This window comes from Lipophrys pholis, assembly GCF_963383615.2.
Source record: "Lipophrys pholis genome assembly, chromosome: 12".
NCBI classification, from domain to species: domain Eukaryota; kingdom Metazoa; phylum Chordata; class Actinopteri; order Blenniiformes; family Blenniidae; genus Lipophrys; species Lipophrys pholis.
In genome coordinates, this window is record NC_137641.1 from 6,440,277 (window position 1) to 6,461,434 (window position 21,158).

The window sequence follows — 21,158 nt, forward strand, 5'->3', positions numbered from 1 at the left end:
ACTCTTGAAAGTGTTTCTTTGTTGTAGTCCACAGTGTACGTGATGAACCTGTCTATAATTCTGCAAGAGCAAACAATTACTACTTAAAATTTTTATGGATTTCAGTTGCATTTATACATGACTCCAAATAACTCATTCAACATTCTGCTGTAAAATCCAGTGAAATGTGAGATAAACTGCTATAAACCCTATATAAGCACGTTACATGGTGGTTTGGAGCCTTCAGCAATTGGTTCTGGCCTGTGGGCCCGATGTGTTACTCCTGGCGTGTTACAGTGAAACTGAAGGGAGTCCCAGCAGCACCACCTGCTGGAGACTGGATCCCTCATTACGGTGTGAACTTCTCCATGGTAACGACCTACTCTGTCAATTCATGTTCAGGGGTTTTGGGTCCTACAAACCAATATGGTATGGGAATGGCGCATGTTTATACTTCTCTTCCAATCAGGGAGCAATTGATTAGTATGTTTACTTGTACGATGGAAATGTAAAGACGCAGACCAGAGGTCTGTAGTACAAAGCTGGTTTTTCCTCATGAGTAACTTTCAGTTCAGTTACTGGCGGGTTGCACTTTCATATTTTTATCAAACTAAGTGAATTAGAAATAAAACCATGAGATCTTGTGACAGAACCTGAAACAGCTTTTTTACGTTTCAAAGTGAACTCAGCTCATCATGAATGTTAATCCAAACACTGTTAAGAGTTTCCAGCATGTGTTCATAAACTCAAGTTTCATCTGGAAATCAGCTGTAGCCATCGGCCAATTCATTAGGAACACTAAGAAGGAAACGTTTAACTTCGTCATTCCAGGTGAAAGAGAAGAACACTGACTCACAAGAGAATGATGGTTTATTCATTCGTTCATCTACAAGCTACAAACATTGCATGCATAGTTACACACCAACACAAAGTACTGAAACACTTCAAATAGAAAAGTTAAGAATACACTTCAGCTGTGCTGCACCGCGTCACGTTAGCACCCCCATGTGGCCGGCTGTCGGTCAATACAATCAAACGTCAGCACACAGGAGCGTTTCTGTAGGTCTGTGTGACGGAGCAGACCGCTGACAGGAAGTCAATCACATGGACTCTGGAGTAAAGTAATCAATCAGGTGGAGTCTGGAGTCTGAAGTAATCAATCAGGTGGAGTCTGGAGTCTGAAGTAATCAATCAGGTGGAGTCTGGAGTCTGAAGTAATCAATCAGGTGGAGTCTGAAGTAAAGTAATCAATCAGGTGGAGTCTAGAGTAAAGTAATCAATCAGGTGGAGTCTGAAGTAAAGTAATCAATCAGGTGGAGTCTAGAGTAAAGTAATCAATCAGGTGGAGTCTAGAGTCTGAAGTAATCAATCAGGTGGAGTCTAGAGTAAAGTAATCAATCAGGTGGAGTCTGGAGTCTGAAGTAATCAATCAGGTGGAGTCTGGAGTCTGAAGTAATCAATCAGGTGGAGTCTGAAGTAAAGTAATCAATCAGGTGGAGTCTAGAGTAAAGTAATCAATCAGGTGGAGTCTGAAGTAAAGTAATCAATCAGGTGGAGTCTAGAGTAAAGTAATCAATCAGGTGGAGTCTAGAGTCTGAAGTAATCAATCAGGTGGAGTCTGAAGTAAAGTAATCAATCAGGTGGAGTCTGAAGTAAAGTAATCAATCAGGTGGAGTCTGGAGTCTGAAGTAATCAGGTGGAGTCTGAAGTAAAGTAATCAATCAGGTGGAGTCTGAAGTAAAGTAATCAATCAGGTGGAGTCTGAAGTAAAGTAATCAATCAGGTGGAGTCTGAAGTAAAGTAATCAATCAGGTGGAGTCTAGAGTCTGAAGTAAAGTAATCAATCAGGTGGAGTCTAGAGTCTGAAGTAATCCATCAGGTGGAGTCTAGAGTCAAACAGGAAGCGGCTCCTTTCAAAGGCCCAGAAGAGCATCAACAATAAGAGAATAAAAGACACGGCTCATCCCGGAGGTCAGAGTTCAGCTCGTAAAAAAACTAAAAACACCAGTTTGGATCTGTGACATATTTCATTATAAAACCAAATCAAACAGAAACACTACAAAAGATAGAAAAATAGTTCTAGTATTACAGTTGGCAGCAGACTGGCTGTGTGGAGGTGTGGTTGCTTTCAGGTCCGGTACGTCACATGATCAGGCAGCCTCTCTTAGCAGTACGAGGATCCTCCTGAGAGACAGAGACAGAGACAGAGACACACGAAGTGAGACATATTTCAACCTTTTGTGTGTCTTTTCACAGGTTAAATGAAAACTTTACATCAGTGTTGTGTGTGTGTGTGTGTGTGTGTGTGTGTGTGTGTGTGTGTGTGTGTGTGTGTGTGTGTGTGTGTGTGTGCTGAAGCGTCACCTGTTCGTAAAGGACATCTTCCTCGATGGCCTCCACTCCGTTATCTTCCTCATCCTCTTCCTCCTCTTCTATTGTCGTCTTGTATGTGGTGATTCTCTTTGCCACCTCCTGAAACACAGAGAGATTTGAGTGTAGGGGCGGTATTCTTGGGGGGGTTCAGTGTTGTGGTATTTTTTTTTGCGGGGGGTGGGTGGGGGGGGGGGGGGGGGGGTTACGCTCTTACCTCTCCCTGAGGGTTGAGCAGAACCACGTGGATGTCGTCCCCGGATCTCCAAGCGGTCTGGTTCTTCCAGACCAGGTCTGACGGAGGTTTGGCGCTCACCCCGGCATCAGAGGCCCAGATCTACAACATATAAGAGTCAGCCACTGCTCCACCATTACTTCACCACCACCCGGGCGGAGCGGAGAACAGAACGCCTCACCAGGACTTTGTGTCCGGCCTTCAGGACATATTTGGGCGTGAACTTGTAGGTGGCCGAAGCGTTCCCGATGGTCTTGATCATCTCGTGGCCGACCATGGCCTGGTCCTGGGATAGAATGGAGACAGGAGGTCACGTAACGTTCAGGAACCTCCGGCGCCACCCGCAGACGGACCGGAGCTCACCTCGTCCCCGCTGTTGTGGAGGCAGATGAACTTCCCGTCGGTGTCGATCTCGTCGACGGTGACGGGCCCGGTGGCAGAGGCGGAGTGAGCGACGGACACGGAGCTGCTGGCCTCCTGCTCCTCCACGTCCACTCGCTTCCTCTTGCCTTGGGCAGTGCGCACGCTGCGGCTGGATGATGCCCGGGACACGGTCACCCGGGAGCTGGGGCTCGGAGACAGCTTCAGCCTGGGGACCAGAACAACGGTTAGACCAGAACCAGAAACCCCCACCTCCTCCTCCTCCTCCACCCTCCCTCCCCTCACCTCTCCTCCTCCCCCTCCAGCAGCTTGCGGTAGGCGTTGATCTCCATGTCCAGAGCCAGCTTGACGTCCAGCAGCTGTTCGTACTCGTCCAGCTGCTGCAGCATCCTGGTCTGGATCTCCATCACCTCCTTTTCCTTCTCCGCCAGCTGCTTCCTGCTCCACTCCTTCTCCTGGACCAGCGCTGCCTCCAACTCTGAGATGCGCTCACGCCATCCTCGAGTCTGAGACAGAGGGAGACGGGGAACAAGAGAGAGAGACACACACAGTGTTACCATGGCGACCAGGGTCTTCGGTCTGGACCAGGTGGACTCTGGGCAGGTTCCGCAGCAGAACGTTTGAATGCCACTGATCAGGTCCAAGCTGCTGTGATGAAGATGATGTGGAGGAGCCACGTTCCAGACTAGCTGACCCAGGGGGCTTTTCCACCAGAAAGAACCAGGTTCTAGTTCTGGTCCAGGGCCAGACGTAGCACCAGTTCTTAGTCTTTCCACTGCCAAAGCCCCGGCCAGACAGGGGCTAAACTGGTGCTACGCTGGCTCCACTTCGTTGCGGGGCCAGAGCGGAGCCAGAGGCGTCATCAGCTGGGGGCGGAGTTATCGTTACCGACAAGGCGGAAGCGAGGTTGAACCGGCTTTTTGAAAACTACAGCGAACACGGAGCCCCGGAGTGGTTATAGAGAAAAAAAGTTAAATTAACACGTGGGAACGATGTAGTAAGTCGCTCCCTGAAGTTAATAATATGAGAACGTGATAATTTAATCCGCGATCGCCGCAGAGCTCCTCCTGTCAGTCAGCTACGTCATATATAATTTAGAAAGCAGTTTTCCATTGTCGTTTTTCTTTCACACTTTTCATGGTGACATTATTAGAACTAACTTCACGTCCAGGTCTTGTTTCGCGTTCTGACTGCAGGCTGAGGAGCTGCAGCCGCTGAGCAATGCAACCCCGCTCCGAGACGCTCCAATATTATTTTCTAACACACAGAACTTCTTTATAATGAATACTTTTGGTTCATTAGCAACTAAAAAACAAACTACATACTACTGTAAATGAAAGTTGGATTTTTTTGCCATAAAATGAGCCTTTTTACGGCTTCATGTGAAAGAGGACTTAAATCAGTGTGTTTACGTAGGTTACCATTGGAAACGGCTTTTGGAGCTGCGTTCTATCATTCTACACCTCCATTCCTCCATGTTGAAGCTTTTGATTCAGACACGTCCAGAAATAAAGTGAAAGGAGCAGAAATTCACAATGTAATGCCTAAATGTTGAAAAATAAGCCCCAAACTCATACATGTGTTATTTAATTTCCTCTCCGGGGCTCCGGACTAAAGCAAGACGGACGTGAAAAAACACCAATAGAGATACGAAGAGACGTAAAGTCTTCTGGCTCTTTGGTACATCCGAGGTTCAGGCCAGACTAGATTAAGCGACCCGGACCAAACCGATGAATACAGTCCGTCTCCTCATTCTTCTACGAGCGATGTCAGCCCGAAATATGTGAAATCAGTGACGTATCATGTTTTGGAGTGACGCATTGACGTGGCTCTCACTTGGCTCCGTTAACAGTGGAAAAAGATCCGGTTCTTTGGCGGTGCTCATTTAAGAACTGGCCCTGAACTAGCTGCTGGTTCTTGTTGGTGGAAAAGCCCTGCCACTGGACTGAAGGTTCACAGATGTTAATGCTGCAGGCGCTTTCATTCGAGAGAAAATGAACGGATGTGCTTGTTTTTCTCACAGAGCAACGAGTTAATAAATAGAATGTTTAATTATATACATCCTTTCTGCTTCTACTCAGTGTTGGGAAAACCTAGTAGACCTGGAGGAGGAGGAGAACTGACCTCCTTCTGAAGAGCAGACAGCTGTGAGCTCAGACTCTCGATCCTCAGCGCCGACTCCCTCAGCTCCTCTCGGGCCATGTTGGCTGAAGCTCCGTTCATCTCCGAGAGGCGGTGCAGGTCCTCCAGCTGACACACACACACACACACACACACACAGATAGAGAGAGAGCCCGCTGCATTTACACCTTCACACGAGTCAGAAAGGAGAACTGAACTTGCTCAGTCACTTCCTGTCATCCAGGAAGTCCGTCAAACAGTTCTATCTGAAGGACGAAGAGAAAAAACGTGTGTGTGTGTGTGTGTGTGTGTGTGTGTGTGTGTGTGTGTGTGTGTGTGTGTGTGTGTGTGTGTGTGTGTGTGTGTGTGTGTGTGTGTGTGTGTGTGTGTGTGTGTGTGTGTGTGTGTGTGTGTGTGTGTGTGTGTGTGTGTGTGTGTGTGTACCTTGGTAGCGTAGGTTCCAACCATGTTGTCCTTGTAGATCTTGATCTGCTCCTCGTTCTGGGCTCTCATGTCGGTCAGCGCCTGGCTCAGCTTGTACTCGTACTCCTCTTTATGTCCGGAGTCCACCTCCACCAGGCGGCTCTCGTAGCGGTGCCGGGCCTCCTTCACCTCCTGCAGGAGGAGGAGAGGGAGGAGGAGAAGGAGGAGGAGAGGACTTCAGTGTTTAGTTAAACACAAACCCAGAAACATCTTTCCTCAGTCTTGGTGAGAGCAGCTCACTGCTGCCCCCTTGTGTCTGAGCTGGAGAAGCACCAGACTGTTGTTCAACTCAACAATGAAGATATTTAAAAGGTACCAATTTTTTAGTACTTTTTAATGTGTTTATGTGGTAATAAATGTTTTGTTCAATAAAATTTTTTTTTATTTCTCAATACATAAACTTTAACAAATATATCAAAACAACATACAACCGTTTGTATTGTAACGTCACAGTTGTTTCACAAACGTCTGCAGTGTTTGCTCCTAATAAAGCACAAATGAACGCCAGCTGCTCCACCTCCTCCTGTTCCTTCCCCCTCTGGCAACACCGTGAGGCTCCATGGAGTTAGAGAAGCTTAAAACTAATGAGCATCTCTTCAGCCTGGAGAAACATCTAGTGCTTCTCCAGGATCTTCCTCACATTACAAGTTTTCCCGCTTGAAGCGTCGGGGAACCTGAGGAGTCTCACCTCATGGTGCATGTTCTTCCTGAACTCCATGTCCTCCGACAGACTCTGGCAGCGGTTCTCCAGGTCCACACGCAGCAGCATCTCGTCTGCAAGGTGCTTCTTGGCCTGACCCAGACCCGCCTCCAGCTGCCACAGACACAGACACACAGACACCAGTGTTTAGACAGCAGCTGATGGTGGTAGTGGTGGGCCCCCCCCCCCCTCAGGTTGTACCTCCTGCAGCTGCTCCCGCAGATCGGCCAGTGAGGCCTCCAGGCCGCGGTTCTCCGACAGCGCTGTGGCCAACATGGCCTCCTTGGAGTTGAACTGAGTCTCCAGGTCCTTGAGCCGGGTCTGGGCCGCCGCCGCCTCAGACTCCTTCTTGTTGAAGCTGCAGGGAGAGAAACCTGGTGAGCGTGTGTGTGTGGGGGGGTGTCGGTCCAGTGTGGCGCTGATCGGTACCACAGTTCACACCGTTTCTATTGGTTGGTCATTTGATACAGGTCGCAGCAGTGTCACCGTCAACACACTGCCTGTGGTCACCATGACAACAGCCATCATTGACCGTCTCACAGCGATGCAGGACCAAAGTTTTAGAGCCGAGACCAAAGATACTCTGAGCAGACGAACGTAGCAGCGTGTGGCGGTGTTAAGGGCCATGAAGGAAAGACTTCCCTGAGGAACACCACGACATAGGATGGCCTCTACTTTAATTCTATTATTTAAGTCTATTACTTAAGACGGCCGAAAAAATAGCAGACGTGTTGCTCAAAGCCTCTAAAATATGTGTATAATGGTCATCACTATTTGTCGCCGTCTAATTTTACCTGAATTCATCTTTTCTCACCGAAATATAGCGAATTGTCAGCTCATGTACCCAACGAACAACTGACTTACACTCAGTAATGAGCAACGTGATTGTTCAGTTAATACCATATGGTCTATACCTTTTGAAAGGCAGCCTCTAATTGGTTCGTAATTCTGACGAGTGCGTTCAAACGCTAAAGCAGAGGAGGGTTTTCTGTTTCAAAATGCTGAGGATTAGTTTCTGCAGAATTCACACAGGCGGTATTAATTATATAGACCTATGATCTACGTCATTTTTCACTTCCAAAATGAAATGAGAAAAGGAAATACATTACCCCTCCCCAGTCATGTTATTAACTAATTCTCACATTTTGTCTGATTTGTGTTTACTGATGTACATTTTTGTGATCTGCTAAATATTCTTTGAAAATTCATTCAATTGTAGTTCTGATGACATTCAGCTGCAACGTTCATCGACTCGATGACTCGTTTCTTTACGTACGTTTAACACCATTCTGCTGCGCTGTGAGGTTTCTGCCACCAGGGGGCGCTGCTGTGACGGTCCACAGCTTTGTCCACCAGGGGGCGCTGCTGGGACAGTTCACTGCTTTTTGTGTGAAAATGTGTTTACCTAATAAGTTATTGTTTCCAGTTTGGTTGTAAACTTGTGTTTGTGCAACTTGCTGTTACTGTTTGGTATAAGTTGGCCTCAAGTTATACATTTTGGCATTAAATAATTAGCATTTGACAGAGCTGCTATCCAGCCGTTTAGAGATGAGATTTCTGTCTTATATGGTCAAAGCGCTGAATCCACGGACCTCACTGTGACTACAGCACTGGTCAGATTTATCACTTCGTCCAGTAACGTCAGACAGGAAGTGAAGGCAGGGAAGTGGAGCGTTGCATCACAACACCTCCCAGAGGTCTGTCCAGGACGCTTCATTTTAAAACTGCCAGTCGACACGGGTCCAGCTGGAGCTCTGCTGGGACGCAGGCCCTTGTTTTCTCAGGGTGGATTATGGAGGCTGGGTGGAACTGCAGCTAAAGTGGACAAACTATGACAGGAATGTGGAGCAGCACGTCCCCTCTCAGTTTACTGAGAAACTGAAGCAGCTCGCTTCACAGAGGAACATCAGCTCATGTGAGGTAACTGACAGCAGAACGTCCAGAGTTTAAATTAACCCTCGCACAACCAAAGTCTGGAGGTTTTCACTGTCCAACCAGCAGTGGCAGGAAATCATCTGATCACATTGAAATAACTGACTTAAAAGCTCCTGCAGACTTAATCTGATAAGTCACAGCCGCCACACTGCAGGACAAACTAAAGGCTGGGAGACACTGCAGGATAACCGCCTGCTTTTTGTCCAGATTTCCCGCCGACCATCACAACCAGCAAAGAACAGATTCTCTGATGGCTGCTAACATCGTGTCAGATTCTCCTGTGGCGTGTTCGGAGTGATTACGTCCTGTCTGATCCACTTGGATAGCGAGATTATAAATAATGTTTAATATTTGCAACAAGAAATCCCGTAGTGTGTGTCGCGTGTGTAGTGCTTTTAGAATGTTTGTAGAGTGTGTTGTGCTCCGAGAGGAGCGGAGCAGCAGGGAGCATAACGTCACTTGTACCCGTATGAAGGTGATCCAGGCTAAAAGCAACACTGCTGCTGCAGCGTAAGCCAGAACATTCCTGACTGGTTAATGCTGACTTGGTGAGATTATAGTAGATTCATTCATGGGACAATATAAAGGGATATGACATGATATTTACACATAGTGTTCACGTTATCACAATGTACCTCAGATGGATACAGCAAATAGTGTTTCTGTCTTCTCTCTGAACTATATCCATTGCTGTTTGGTCGTCTCGTTGTCCCCTTATGTGGATCTCTTTATGCTGCATCAGTGTCCTGAAGACTTTTGCTTTAGGTGCTTTAGGTTCTTTGGCTTCTCTGCTCGATCTCTAAAAAACGTGACTGCTTTCATTCTCTGAACTTTGCTTTGATTGTCCATGTTCTGTTTTTTCCTCTGTTCTCTCTCCTCTTCTTCATCTCCTTCCACTTCAAGGCCCTGAACTCAACGTGTGGTGCATGTGCATGTGGTGCGCGTGCCTTAAGCGTGTTGCGTGCGCATGTTACGCAGGGCATGTCGTGGACGTTACCCGTTACGCACGGTGTGCATAGTGCACGTTACACGTGGTCACCTTTGTGATGAGGACGAGCAAACACACCTGCACAACAAGAGATCTCTGGTCCCCTTCAAAACCTCGAGGTACGTCCGAAAAGTCCCTCCTAACTCCTTCACTATCGACTTTACTTTAACCCCGTGGATGACGTCACGGCGACGTAATGCGACGGCGGCGCAAGCTAGTGACGTCTGCCGCAGTGGGGGAAAGAACTACAGGTTTCCGAAAATGGACTACAAAAAGCACATTTGGGTTTTATATGATTTATAGTTGCTCAAGGCAGATTATTGCTTTAGTGACTTCCATGATCTCCTCCCTTTTTCCGACATCCTGAGTTTCCCTGAACTAGGGATTTCCCTGAGCAAGGATTTGTGGGGCAGCATGAGCTCGCCTCCTTTGATAAAGGATGCATCAGTGTTTCTAAGCTAAAGGAGGCTCTAAAGGAAGCAACGAGCCTCCTTTCCTTTGCTTATTGGGAATTCTGACCGTCCTTATCATGGCCGCCACACCAAACACTTCCGGGGTTCAGGAAAAGTCGATAGTTCTGGAGTTAGGATGGACAATTCGGAAGTACCCTCAGTCTCAGTTCCATTACTAACGATCTTTCTAGTGGGCGGGGTTAGAGGACGTGATGTAGTGTGCAATGCATTCTGGGTGGTAAACAAACGAAGCTTACCGCACAAATCAGAAGAAGCAGATGAAGAAAGAAAAAGTGGGAAAAAATATCTTGCAGGCAGACGTGGAGTAGAGAGGAAGACTGTCATTGATATCTGGTCTGAAGACTATACATCACAGTTGTTTGTGGCTACCCATTAGCCACGAGCTGACTAGCCTAGCCACCACGGGCTAAAAGGGCAGGACTTCCTCTTTCGGTCCGGACCAATCAATGAGCCGCGTTTCTTCTTTACTTCCTCTCTGGTCATTGTTGGTTTCAGGCGACAGCGCCCCCAAACAGCAGCTAGTGTAACTGCATGATATTTTCCAGGAGGTTTGATCTGGTCTCTAAAGTGAATGTAAACGCCACTAAACCAGGTGAAGGGGTGAGAATTCTCGGCTCTGCCTCCCAAGTGAATCGAGTCCTGGACTATCCAATCTGAAAGGCCCCTAAGAGGAATCCAGAGTCGTGGTAAACTGCCCTGGTTGATTTGTGGCAACATGTTGGTTTACACTGAAGTCAGGATATTTTGAATATCGAGTATGAAGTAGGGATGGGGCCGATACGATCCATTATCGTATCGGGTTCCGATCCCAACGTAATTCACGGATTGGAAATTTCCGATCCAACCTGCGGAGATTTCCGATCCATGAAGCCTCGTCTGTGCTTTACTGTTGCTGAAACGACTCCACAGTGTTTCCCTGCCGGCTGCTCTGTCCGCTGGCTGCAAACTGTGGACTGGATTTCCTGAAGGGAGGCGGGTCTCAATGAGACCAGGAGGAATGAGTCAGGAAATCCATTCCACAGTTTGCAGCCAGCTGGCAGGCTAACGTAGCACTCTGTGCTATCCAACTTTTCATGACAACATGTTGCTGTTTGGACGTATTTTACTCTCAAAAAATACAAAAGCAACACATCGACATGGATGTTTGCAAAGCCGTTGTACAGCGAGGTGCCGCTCTGCTGCCAGACGTCAGCGTTTTAAAACTCCAGCTCGCCGAGAACGGCACCGACATCAAAACAATGAAAAGCAGCTCCTCCAGACTGTCAGCAGGCGATTCACACCTCCGTGAATCTCCGTACTACTCCACGCCAATTATGAGGTTTTAAAGATATTATGATTATTATGAGACGATGACGTCACACAGACCCCCACATTGTCCAAATTGAACAAAATTTGTTTGTACCGTTTCCTTTTCTGACCTTATACTAAGCTCAAGTTGTCTTTTGCGAGAATACATGCATACATTCGCCCATTTCATACTTTACTGTAGAGAGGAGTTTATTACAGCCTCATATAAAATCAACAATAATGATAATATGAAAGCAAACCGAGCTCTGGTATCGGAATAGTATCGGTAGATATCCAAATTTAGGTATCGGGATTGGAAGTGAAAAAACATGGATTGGTGCATCCCGAGTGTGAAGAAGCTGACACTTGGAGTGTGTGGTGAGCGCCACAGTCACACCACACACTGACCCATCGGAGAGCCTGTGCGCCATCGGTCCTTCATCATCATCAAGTGTGTGGTCTATAGGAATCCTGTAGTGCCCCAGCCTTAGGCCTCGACATGAAGTCAGCCGTGTGCAGACTGAACCATGAACACACGCTGAATCGCAGCAGACATATTGCGCAATCACCTCGACTTGATTTTCAGAAGGAAATACTGGATTTAACTTTTCTCTCGACGATATGCAGTTTTATTTTATTTAATTTTTTAAAAATCATTATTTTGATTGAATCTCAAAGTGGTTGTGTGTTTAATCCCCAGACTTCTTGCTAATGTACTCTTCTCAACTTTACTTCTGGAGCAGTTTTACACAGCCACAGCGAACCCAGAGCGCTGCACTGACACTAGCCACCATCAACATAAAACTATAAACTACAAGCAGGAGCTGCGCTGAAAGTCCATCAGTGGAAACGGCCACAAACCAACCGGCTTGTCCGATAGGAGGAGCTTTTTAATCACAGTGGAGAAAACCTCTGTGTGTGTGAGCGTGAGCTCCCCTGTCCAGATAAACACTGTTTTATCCAGCATACAAACGTTGAAAACCATCAGGACAAAGTGGACAAATGTGCAGAAGCACAGCAACTGTTTTCACACACACACACACACACACACACACACACACACACACACACACACACACACACACACACACACACACACACACACACACACACACACACACACACACCCCCCTTTGTCTGTCCAACACACAGCTGCCATATCCTTCATTACGACCATTCAGTTTGAGTCGGAGCAGAGTTTCCCCGTACTCTGAAGGACGTGACGTAGTGCGCAATGCATTCTGGGTAGTAAACAAACAAATCTAACCACAAAAATCAGAAGAAGTGGAAGTAGTGAGGAAGTAGAGGAAGTCTTAGCCACGAGCTAATTAGCCTCACCACCATGGGCTAAAGGGGCGGGACTTACTTTTCCAGTCCGGACCAATATATGGGCAGTGTTTCTTCTTTACCTACTCCCTGGTCAGTGTTTGTTTCAGGCAACAGCGCCCCCAAACAGCAGCCGGTGGAACTGCATAATGTTTTCCAGGTGATTTGATGTGGTCTCTAAAGTGAATGTGAATGCCACTAAACCAGATGGGAGCGCTGCTCCCTAAAGCTACTGACTGGCTGATGGAGACGTCCGTTCTGTTCCAGCGGCTTTTATCAAGACTTCCAGCGGTAAACTAAAAATATACTAAAGTGTATGAACACAGTAACAACTGAGTACATCTCTGGGAAAGTCACATTTTTTCCTGAATGCAAAAATAAAGGACAATTTAAGGATTTGCAGCTCATAGCATCGTCTTCTATGTCATTTACGTGTCAATAATTCATGTTTTCTGTGTTTCTGTTTTTCTTGTTTGGACACGTAAACCAAACTGTATTGAAAGAGATATACTGAGGTGTTACATTCAAAATAAAGATTATAAATTTTATATCGCTTATTTCATTATTATACATACAGGATACACTTTAGTATATTTGTACGTTATGGCTGTAAATCCTGATAAAAGGCTCCATCCGTCAGGAAGCAGCTTCCGGAAGCAGCGCTTCCGCGGACGGGAATCACTTTATGGCTCAACTCCGGGATTAAAGAGGCTCCTAACTGAGCAGCGGCTGCTCGTGCTCGGACCGGGATTAGCGAGACTCACCTGAGCAGCAGTTGCTCGTGCTCGGACCTGGTCCTGCCCAGCTCTATCTGCAGCCACGCGCGCTCCTTGGAGGTGTCGTCCAGGCTCCTGCGCGCGTCCGCCAGCTCGGTCTCGTAGAGCGCCTTGAGGCCGCCGAGCTCGCGGCTCCGCACCTCTTCCTTCTCGCTGATCTGCAGCTGGAGGACTCCATTCTCCGCCTCAAGGCTGCGCACCTTGTCGATGTAGACGGCCAGCCGGTCGTTGAGGTCCCGGAGCTGCTGCTTCTCCTGCAACCGGGTGATCCTGGTGGGGCTCAGCGGCGTGCTGCACGCGGTCCGCGGCGCGGTGGGGGTCGAGGCGGCCGTGGCCATGGTCAGACTGGATCAAACACGGCGTCCGGACGCGTGAAGCTGAGCGAGGCGAGCAGGGTTTTCTCTGGTCCCGGTACCAACACGCTCCACGGCTCCGCAGCTCCCACACGCTCCCCGGGAACAATCAAAGAGGGGCCCGGCTTAACATGGCGGGCACTCGAGACGTGACGTAGGCGGCCAGCAGCCAATGGCGGGGCTGGACGCAATGCGCTCGTTCAACTTTAACTCAGGGTGCGTTTGTGTCTGCGGCCGGCTTCGGGGCGGGGTCGGTGGAGCTTTCATGGTGATCGTCCGGTCAGCGGGGGGGGGGCGGGTGTGCTGGTGTTTAAAACAAGCGTCTCCTCGCCGCCCGGTAAGGTCCCGGCCCAGAGGGAGTGTTTGTACCGCCGCCATTTTGGCTCGAACAGCCAGAAAGAGAGAGAGTGAGCGAGAGAGTTACAGAATGAAAACCTTAAAAAAACACCCGACAAACCTCCAAAAACGCCCCGCGACGCGACACACCTTTACTTATTGCAGAGCGGAGAGAAATAAAGAGAAAGAAAACTTTAAAAAAAAACTAAACTAAAAAAGGAAGAACCTCTAAAAACACCATGAAACACAGTATACCTGGGTGTAGCCCAATAAAAAAATATCAATAAATAAAGAGTCTGTGGTCAGCTGGCTGCTGATTGAATGAAAGGTCCTGGAGGGGAGCATGAGGAAGACCAGGGTACATTTTGATAGTTTGATTTTCTATTAAAATTCCCACAATCAGCTTCCAGAAACAAGTTTTTTTTTGGGGGGGGGGGGGCAAAACAGAAAAAAATTAACTTGTTATTTTGTTTTTCAGTTTTGACTGACAAAACCGGTGGGCGGTGCTTAACAACCCTGGCTTCTGATTGGCTCATGTTTGCACCATACTCTTCAAATCAAAGGTCTACTTCGACATAGTTTACCTGGATGTGTGACTGCTGCTGCAGCTCCTGTCAGGACTGTCAGCATTGTACATATCACATACTACTCATTACAACTACACACATACTCTACAATTCACTACTTTGTGGTACTTCCAGTTAAATGCAAACTGCATTTTGATGGATACTGACTTGCTAAAAGTAGTTACAAAAATGACCAGCAGATGTCACTCTAGACCTCCTCGTCACTATATATTTGTACACTTGATGTCTCAAATAATAAATGAAAATGTGGATATGGTGAAATAAAATCTCATGCAGTTGTTTGTTATTAATGAAGCTCTCAGTGGACTGTTGCCTCCATTAGCTGTGGTCAGTGGAGTAACACTGTGTAGTTTATTGGTATATTATATGAATGTCATACTAAGTACATATAATAAAACTAGCATCAACGCACATTTGAAATATGATTTCTAATAGAGAAGCAAACTTAATTTTGTTGTTTGAGGGCGAGCTTAAGCCAGAGAATAGATAGATTAGAGATTAGTCCCCAATGTCGCATACGCTCAATGAGCCTGGAGCATAGCGCCACCTGATGGCTGGCAGTAGTTAACTACTGAGGCGCAGGGAGGAATGAAGGAGCCTGTGAGCCCGAGCTCAGGGCAGCAAAACCCAGGGATTTACAGCTTCGAATCCTTCAGATGGCAGAAGTGTAGTAAAAGTCACGTGTAAAAAAAACAGCCAATTGTGAAACTGCGCAACTCGTAACTGGTGAGTTGTCTGTATTTTCAGGATTTGTATTCGAATGCGTAGACTTTTTAGATTCAGATTCATGTTGACAAATTGTTTTACACATTGACAACTCTGACTTCAGACAGACAGATTGAGGTACAGACAGACAGATTGAGGTACAGACAGACAACTCTGCATACGCATAGACAAATAGTTTTGCTACAATAATACCCCCATACTTGTCTAGTATAAAGAGCTGCTCTATAAACTCTAGATATAGGTTAATTCAATTCAAAGTTATCCATAGACTGCATTAGTCTAAAATGAAACAAAGTGAGTTTTTTGAATCTGTCTCCCCCTTGTGCGATAGGTGTGGTACTGCAGAAGGTTCATGATCACACCTGTTCTGGCATTGCCCAGTACTGACAAATTTTTGGAGTGATATATTTAATTTGTTTTCCAAACAATATGACACAAACATTCAGCCAGACTCCAACTTGCCAATATTTGGCAACTCTGACTTGACGAGGCCTCTTCCCTCCCACCAAAAGCAGGCGTACATAGCGTATGAAGTAAGTATGTCATATTCCGTATTTAGTTTAGAAAGGTTCTTTTTACAGATCTGGAGAGGGAGTTGTGCATTGTTCTTAGCTAAATCAGCTATTTGTTCTTCCAACTCCACTTGTTTTGACTTTGAGTCTTTTTTTTTGGCCATAAACGATATTACCTGGCCTTAAAGGCCTCCCAGACAGTCGCCATGGAAACATCTGGTGCCATATTAATATCCCAGTGTTTTGTGAGGACTGTCGCCTGGTAGCATGCTTCTTTCAGCGTGAGGCGAGACTGTTTCTGCAGAGCAAGTTTCATTCAACTCGACCGGATAAGGAGCTAGCTCGCTGGTTAGCACGCTGGTTAGCTTGCCGGTGAGCGTGGCCGCCAGAGGAGGAGCGTGGTGCTGAACTGTCGGCGGGAAGACCACAACCAGGAGCACAGAGGAGGACGACGCAGGTTGCTAAGACTGGGACGTGGACGTCATCCCAGCAGCCGGGAGTGCGTGTGGATCCAGCCCCTGGCCCTTTCGAGAGGTGGGAGGCATGCAGCAGGTGTCACTACTGGGGTGAAGTTAAATCTGTTTCAACGCCACAGAGGTACAGATTTTCGTTTGAGCTCCAACAAACGCGTCAACTGGTACCAGAAAACTAAACTAGAAAATCCCGGTTATTTAACAGAGGTATTTTCAGTGGAAACTGATCAGAGTTCCGATATTTTTGTTTGTGCAGTTCATTGAATAAATTACTTATTGTTTACTTTAAACTGTGTGATTATATGTATATTTTCCAATTTAGTTGGAATGAGGGTTAAATCATATTTGAGTATTTGGTTGTTGGGTTTACTCACATTAACAGTTTAGCAAATAATCTGCTAACTGGCCGGCCCTCTCTGCATCTTAAGCAGAGTATTATTGGTCAGTTAATGCACTTTAAAAGAAATTGTGGCTTCCTCAACAAATCAGTCCCCAGGCTAATGGGACAGACCAATCCAAGGTGCTGTGTATTGGGATTTGAGTAGGAGGGCTGCACATACAATACCCTTGTTAGTGCTACATATATTATTGACAGTTATCACACTGATCCAAATACTTTCCAACTATTATTAGATTAAACCAGGCTGAGCAGCTCTATCGAGACAGTAACGTGATTTTCAAGCAGGAACGTCAATTAACAAAACAGCAACAACAAATGAAGAACATGATTTTGATAGTTGAATGAATGATAGTAGAAAACAAGTGATATCAGTAACATATCTCATTGATGAGGAGTGGAAATGTGTGTGTGTGTGTGTGTGTGTAGTTTGTCCACTGGGTGTGGTTGGAACTGTTGTGGGGGAGCCATAAACGATGTTACCTGGCCTCTTATATATGCCTTAAAGGCCTCCCAGACAGTCGCCATGGAAACATCTGGTGCCATATTAATATCCCAAAACAGAGAGATTTGGTCGAACATGAAGTTCAGAAAGTAGTCACCAGATAGCAGAAGAGAGTTAAATCTCCACATCCGTCTGGGCGTTACAGCTCAGGGATGTTCAGATTAAGTAAAAGAGGAGCATGGTCTGATACTACTATAGGGTGGTATTCACATGACTGAACCTCCGCTGTTAATTTATTATCAATATAAAAGTTATCCATTCTGCTATAAGTTTGATGAGCACAGGAAAAGAAAGAGTATTACCTGTCATTTGGGTGTAAAAGGTGCCAGATAGTCCCTCGGCTAGCTCAGTTGGTAGAGCATGAGACTCACAATCTCAGGGTAGTGGGTTCGTGTCCGACGCTGGGCGCCACCTTCCCATGGGCTCACCACCTGCAGGAAGGTTCTTAAATGGTGCATTGTGATCTGGGTGACAGTGCTCAGACTGTCACCCCCGGAAACAGATAAGCGGAAGAAAATGAATGAATGAAGGTGCCAGATATCTGAAATGCCATAAGTGGAAAGAAATGACTGTATATAAGAAACAGATTTAGATGTCACATACCCCAGCCCAAAAGATGATCTATCCATCCCAGGGTCCTGGCAAAAATTTAAGTCCCCTCCCATAATCAGCAAGTGTGAATTTAAGCAAGGGAGCCGATTAATAACACAGGAAAAAAAATTGAGGGTCATCACAGTTTGGAGCATATATGTTGGCTAAAATAACATTCCGATCCTTACCGGTTACTAAAAAGTACCGTCCATTGGGGTCGGCTGCGATCATGGAAGGCGCAATATTGCAACGCCTCTAGCCTTACCTTGAAAAGTTGAATGAAAGAGCTGTCCTACCCATCCACATTTCAGCCGAGCATTGTTGGATTTCTTGAGGTGTGTTTCTTGAATACACCTGCACCTACATTTTTCAGGTGTGTAAGGGCCTTCGTCCTCTTAACTGGATGGTTCAAGCCTTTAACATTCCAAGTGACTATATTAAATCAGCCAGCCATTATAATCAAATCAAAAATCCAGATGTTAAAATAAAGATCCACTCATTAAATGGTAAATGAACTCACTTATATAGCGCTTTTTAGGTGACAACAGCCCCAATCACATTCACACATTCACACACACATTGACACACCATTGGAGGGTGCAGCCGCGTAAGGCGCTGTCACTCCAATGAATCAACTTTTTATACAATATTAAAGGCCCAGATGTTCTGGCTGCAAACCCAAAGATAGAAACAAAGAGAATAAAGAAAAAAGAAAAGAAAATTACCACACTTTGGTCCATTCACAGAGAAAGTGAAACAAGGTGCCCCTTGCCTCCAGGCCCCAGCTTTGGGGCAAGGCTGTGGTGCGTGCGGTCCAACTCCGGAGGTGAGGGGAAAGTGTCCGGCTCAAAAACGTCCTTTAACAGTTGCAAAAAAAATGGCCGGGTTGCGGGCCTTCGAACCCCTCGGAAAGACCAACAAGACAGACGTTGTTCCTTGGCGATTTTTGGTTGCATGGTAGGGCAAAAACTACTAATTAGCAAAAAGTGCAGCAAAACTCAGTTGTGAGAGAAGGTAAAATTGTTACAAAGGTGGGTTTTTAAAGTTGAAGTTAGCTGGAGCTCGAGGAAAACATGTCCCACTCCACGCTCGCCAAACCGGAAGTCCCAAGATCCTCCATATTTTTACTAAAAATCCCCTCTCAGACTTCCGGTTATGGCGGCCAGCTGGGAGGTCGCGTTTACTCTTGCTCTGTGGCCAATCCTGAAATTAACATTACTTGAACAATCCCGACCAACGGAAAACTGTCATAATCGTAAAACAGAGAGATAATACAAACAAATATGTAGAGAAGAGCAAACAAGGACAAACAAAAGGCAACCAAATTACGAGGTAACGAAGAACACGCTTTGGAAAGTGATATCGAAGAATTGAACATGGCGGGGACAGATGATTGCTGTAACATGAACCCCTCCACTGTCGACATTCTGAAGGCTATACAGCCATTCAAACAGGACTTTCATAATAAAACAGAGGGAGTGCTGGCAGCAATCAGAAGTATTCAATCTGATATCAAAGAAAGCAGCGGCCGCATCGCCGAAGCAGAGCAGTACATATCCACAGCTGAGGACGTGATTAACAAGCTACAATGTGGAGAAAAGGGCAAAACGACTTTCGATCAAAGTAAAAGATTTGGAGTGCAGGAGCCGAGGGAACAACTTGCGCATATTGGGTATCCCTGAGAGAGAAGAAGGCTCCGACCCCCAATCTGTCATGGAGAAATGGATGGCAGATAACTTAAACATGTCGCCTCCTGTTCTGGAGAGAGCACACCGAATAACAAGCCAAAGACCCGTCGGGGCTCCGAGAGTGTTTATTGTGAAGTGCCTGAACTACAAGGACAGAGAGAGCATCTTTAGAGCCGCTCGGGCAAAGAAAGACGTGATGTACAAAGATAACAAGATAATATTCCTCCCGGACTGTCAGCAGAAGTCTCCAAACAACAGAGACAGTACGACAAAGTGAGGAAGAAGCTGCGGGACCGGGGAATCCATTTTCCCTGCAAAGCTGCTGCTGACCAACGGAGAGCACAGCGCTGTATCGACACACCGGCGGATGTGGACAAATACATCAGGGAGCTAATAGAGACGGTACCTGAAGTCGAGCGGGGAAAACCCATCTCAAAGTTTTGTTTACTGAAGAAAGATGTTAAAGTGACTCAGTTGTTTCAGCATGCAGACTGAAATGGCTTATTGACATGTAGCTCTACTAGGCAGTTTAATCATCACTTTAATCATCAGTTATGTGAAAATATATATTCAAGTTTAAGATAGTTTAAAACAGTTAAATAAGAACTGTAATGCCTTCACAGTTGTGGATTGAGTTAAATTTTAGTAAGCAAGTGGAGCGGGAGTTGTAAAGAGGATAGAATGGTTCCCCATCACAGAGTGGACCCGTTCCAAGTGTTAAAAAGAAGAGACCCAAGTAGGGTGAGGGGGAGCCCGTGCGTTCAAACCGGGCTAGTTCATATAGGGGTTGGGGATCTCTCTCTCTCTCTTAATATGGTACCGATTTTATGTGACTTCAATGCCTTTTCAGCCTTTCTTCTACAGTAATCTGAATAAAATGCTGGGCCAAAAATAAGCCAGACAAATAATGATGGACATTTTAGTTTAGTTTAGTTCAACAAGCCCCTATGACAAAACAACAAAAGAGCAAGGCGATGTCGCCCGGTGAGGCGCAGCCGGGGGCTCACCCTGGAGCCAGGCCTGGGGTCGGGGCTCGCATGTGAGCGCCTGGTGGCCGAGCCTTTGCCCATGGGGCCCGGCCGGGCCCAGCCCGAAGGGACGACACGGGTCCCTCCTCTTCCTCCTGTGGGTCCACCACCCACAGAGGCTACCGTAGGGGTTGGCTGCAGTGTGGATTGGGTGGCGGTCGATGGCAGGGCCCTTGACGACCTGATCCCCGGACACAGAATCTGGCTTTTGGGAGTTGGAACGTGACCTTCTCTGGGGGGAGGGAGCCTGAGCTTGTGCGGGAGGTTGAGAGATACCGTCTAGATATAGTCGGGCTCACCTCCACGCACAGCTTGGACTCTGGAACCCAGCTCCTGACCGTCTGTCCCTGCATCGTGTCCACCCCGCACCTCTGCAGCGGCCCGCACCGTGTCGGGCGAGTGCTCTCCATGCCAAGGCGTGGGACAGGGCGGGCACCTTGGCGCTAACAGCTAACTGACGGCTAAGCTAACAGCTGATTGATGCTGGTGCGGTAGCTATGCTAACGTATGACTGATGAAGTTGGTTTTATCTGGATGATCTCAGTGGAGGCACTGTGTATCCCGGACAGAACAAGACAGGCGCTCATGTAACCATGCTCAACCACGCTTCACTGCTGGTGGCTGGCTGGCTCAGACAACCTCCTCGACTCTGCGTTGTGTATTTGGTTGAATGAAGACGAAAGGCTGGAACTTGCTTTGTGTCGCAGTTTATTACCCTCGATATGAAAATGAACATGCGCTGGTCAGGTTCACGGCTCGTTTTGGGTTTTCTACACACAGCACACTATAAACAGGAATACACATTATTCACCGGAGGCTAACGAGCTAGCTCACGTGGTGCGTTAAACACATATACACATTTAAACTTGTGAGACACACATCAAACACATGAAAACCAGCACTCCGGT

At 46.8% G+C, this 21,158-nt stretch overlaps 1 protein-coding gene across 1 annotated transcript; it reads right to left on the bottom strand.

Annotated features, from left to right (window-relative positions):
- Nucleotides 1-831: 831 nt before the first annotated feature.
- On the bottom strand, nucleotides 832-14,582 carry lmnb1 (lamin B1). Its single transcript, XM_080477000.1, has 11 exons — nucleotides 13,043-14,582; nucleotides 6,471-6,627; nucleotides 6,258-6,383; nucleotides 5,531-5,701; nucleotides 5,090-5,215; nucleotides 3,251-3,471; nucleotides 2,948-3,173; nucleotides 2,766-2,870; nucleotides 2,567-2,686; nucleotides 2,344-2,451; nucleotides 832-2,163 (listed from the first exon to the last, which is right to left on the bottom strand). Exons 1-11 carry the CDS (start codon nucleotides 13,390-13,392, stop codon nucleotides 2,122-2,124), a joined length of 1,752 nt encoding a protein of 583 aa, XP_080333126.1. The 5' UTR covers nucleotides 13,393-14,582; the 3' UTR covers nucleotides 832-2,121.
- Nucleotides 14,583-21,158: the final 6,576 nt, after the last annotated feature.